Here is a 2674-nt window from a genome sequence, read left to right as displayed (position 1 = left end):
CTGCAGCCCAGCCACTGCACATATGCCCTGCTGCCGTGTCCATCCCCGGCCTGTCCCTGCTGCCATGCCCATCCCCGGCCTGTCTCTGCCATGTCCATCCCAGCCTGTCCCTGCCATGTCCATCCCCGGCCTGTCCCTGCCGTGTCCATCCCCGGCCTGTCCCTGCCATGTCCATCCACAGCCTGTCCTTGCCATGTCCATCCCCGGCCTGTCCCTGCCATGTCCATCCCCGGCCTGTCCCTGCTGCCATGTCCATCCCCAGCCTGTCCCTGCCATGCCCATCCCCGGCCTGTCCCTGCCGTGTCCATCCCCAGCCTGTCCCTGCTGCCATGCCCATCCCTGGCCTGTCTCTGCCATGTCCATCCCCGGCCTGTCCCTGACGTGTCCATCCCCGGCCTGTCCCTGCCATGTCCCTGCCATGTCCATCCCCGGCCTGTCCCTGCCATGTCCCTGCCGTGTCCATCCCCGGCCTGTCCCTGCCATGTCCATCCCTGCCATGTCCCTGCCATGTCCATCCCCGGCCTGTCCCTGCCGTGTCCATCCCCGGCCTGTCCCTGCCGTGTCCATCCACAGCCTGTCCCTGCCGTGTCCATTCCCAGCCTGTCCCTGCCGTGTCCATCCCCGGCCTGTCCCTGCCATGTCCATCCACAACCTGTCCCTGCCGTCTCCATCCCCGGCCTGTCCCTGCCATGTCCATCCATAGCCTGTCCCTGCCGTGTCCATCCATAGCCTGTCCCTGCCGTGTCCATCCCCGGCCTGTCCCTGCCGTGTCCATCCCCAGCCTGTCCCTGCTGCCATGCCCATCCCTGGCCTGTCTCTGCCATGTCCATCCCCGGCCTGTCCCTGCCATGTCCCTGCCATGTCCATCCCCGGCCTGTCCCTGCCATGTCCCTGCCGTGTCCATCCCCGGCCTGTCCCTGCCATGTCCATCCCTGCCATGTCCCTGCCGTGTCCATCCCCGGCCTGTCCCTGCCGTGTCCATCCCGGCCTGTCCCTGCCGTGTCCATCCACAGCCTGTCCCTGCCGTGTCCATTCCCAGCCTGTCCCTGCCGTGTCCATCCCCGGCCTGTCCCTGCCATGTCCATCCACAACCTGTCCCTGCCGTCTCCATCCCCGGCCTGTCCCTGCCATGTCCATCCATAGCCTGTCCCTGCCGTGTCCATCCATAGCCTGTCCCTGCCGTGTCCATCCACAGCCTGTCCCTGCATTGTCCATCCCTGCCATGTCCCTGCCGTGCCCATCCCCGGCCTGTCCCTGCCGTGCCCATCCCGGGCCGTGCCGGCCGCTGCAGGCCCTGGGCTGAGCGCGGGCCCGGCCGTTGTTGCCATAGTGACGGCGGAACGGTGGCGGCCGGGCCCGCGGAGCCGTGAGGCAGCGCCGGGAGGCCGCGGCAACAACGGCAGCGCTGCCCCAGGCTCGGCAGCAGATGAAGCTCTCGGGGCACTCCAGATCGCTCTTGCCCTGACACACCTCCAGCCTGACAATGGCGCACTGTTACTTCCAGGAGGACAGCATGCAGAACCTGCGGCAGATCAACAGGCAGATGAGGCTGCTGGACCTGCGGCTGCAGCTGCTCCGGGACAGGCTGTGCACGGCCCGCATGAACCGCTGCGTCCTCTCCTGCTGCTCCCTGCCCAGCCCCTGCTTCCGGAGACGGTGCGTCGCCGTGAGAAACGACAGGTAAGAGAGAGCTGCCTGCTTTCCACTGACACTGGCTGCCTTTAGGGTAGGATGAAGGGAGGTCTGACATTGCTGTCGGGAGCAAAGGTTGATACAGGTAACTAGGGTGGGAGCGAAAGAGCCATTTTGGAGAAATAGATTGAAAGGGATACGGGAAAGTAAAGATCCACCTCTTGTTTTAATTCCAGAACGAAAAGACTTGGCATGATGCTGAACTCGTGCAGTGGTCAGAACTTGGCTTTGATCGATGTGAAGGGTTTTGACCCCAAAGACATCACGGTGACGGTGAAGGACGGGAAGGTGACGGTGTCAGCGGAGCGCAAGATGGAGTGCAACACCCCCCTGGCAAAGACCAGTAACTACAAAAGGTTCGTGAAGGAATTCTGCCTGCCGCCAGGGGTGTGTGACAAGGAGGTGACATACTCCGTGGAATCCAAGTGCCTCCCGCCACCCAAGTGCTGCCCACCACCCAAGTGCTACCCTTACCTCTGCCCTTATTGAGCTGCAGCAGGAAACCAAACCAGCCAGGCCATTCCTTTGCCTCAAGCCTTCTCTTCATGACATTTGGATCTGTGTCAGAGCTTCTCTTACCTCTTCCATTAAAGAAAGCATCATACTGAGCAGGTTGTATGAGCCTCATTTTGAAGGGGCTTGGTGGGCAAAACGGGAAGTGCCATCAGGAAAACACAGATATTTTTGGGCATACATGACTGGTCACTTGCTGGGTACTGAAGGCAGGGCTAGAGGTGGTGGATTCAGGGCGTACAATCTCATGGATTTTAAAAGCTGAGAGGCACCACTTCTGATCAGTCACATTTCTGTAAGGACACTTCTCTCAATCCAACCTCTTCCATTTGAGCCTTTGGTATTTCTAGGAGGAAAATCTTGAAACACCTTGAGGGGTGGTGTTGCTTTCTGATACAAGGCTGGCGACTTGGTTTCAAGAAACAGCACGGCGGCCCATTCTCTAGGGCCGCTCGGGCTTAAGAAACAG

At 61.2% G+C, this 2674-nt stretch overlaps 1 protein-coding gene across 1 annotated transcript; it reads left to right on the top strand.

The window, feature by feature from the left end:
• Positions 1-1328: 1328 nt before the first annotated feature.
• ODF1 (outer dense fiber of sperm tails 1) lies at positions 1329-2300 on the top strand. Its single transcript, XM_064703571.1, has 2 exons — positions 1329-1680; positions 1869-2300. Exons 1-2 carry the CDS (start codon positions 1484-1486, stop codon positions 2179-2181), a joined length of 510 nt encoding a protein of 169 aa, XP_064559641.1. The 5' UTR covers positions 1329-1483; the 3' UTR covers positions 2182-2300.
• The last annotated feature ends 374 nt before the right edge of the window (positions 2301-2674 follow it).

The sequence above is a fragment of the Zonotrichia leucophrys genome, chromosome 2 (assembly GCF_028769735.1).
Source record: "Zonotrichia leucophrys gambelii isolate GWCS_2022_RI chromosome 2, RI_Zleu_2.0, whole genome shotgun sequence".
In the NCBI taxonomy this organism is placed as follows: domain Eukaryota; kingdom Metazoa; phylum Chordata; class Aves; order Passeriformes; family Passerellidae; genus Zonotrichia; species Zonotrichia leucophrys.
The sequence above is the reverse complement of the archived record's forward strand: the minus strand, read 5'-3'. Positions and strand labels throughout refer to the sequence as shown.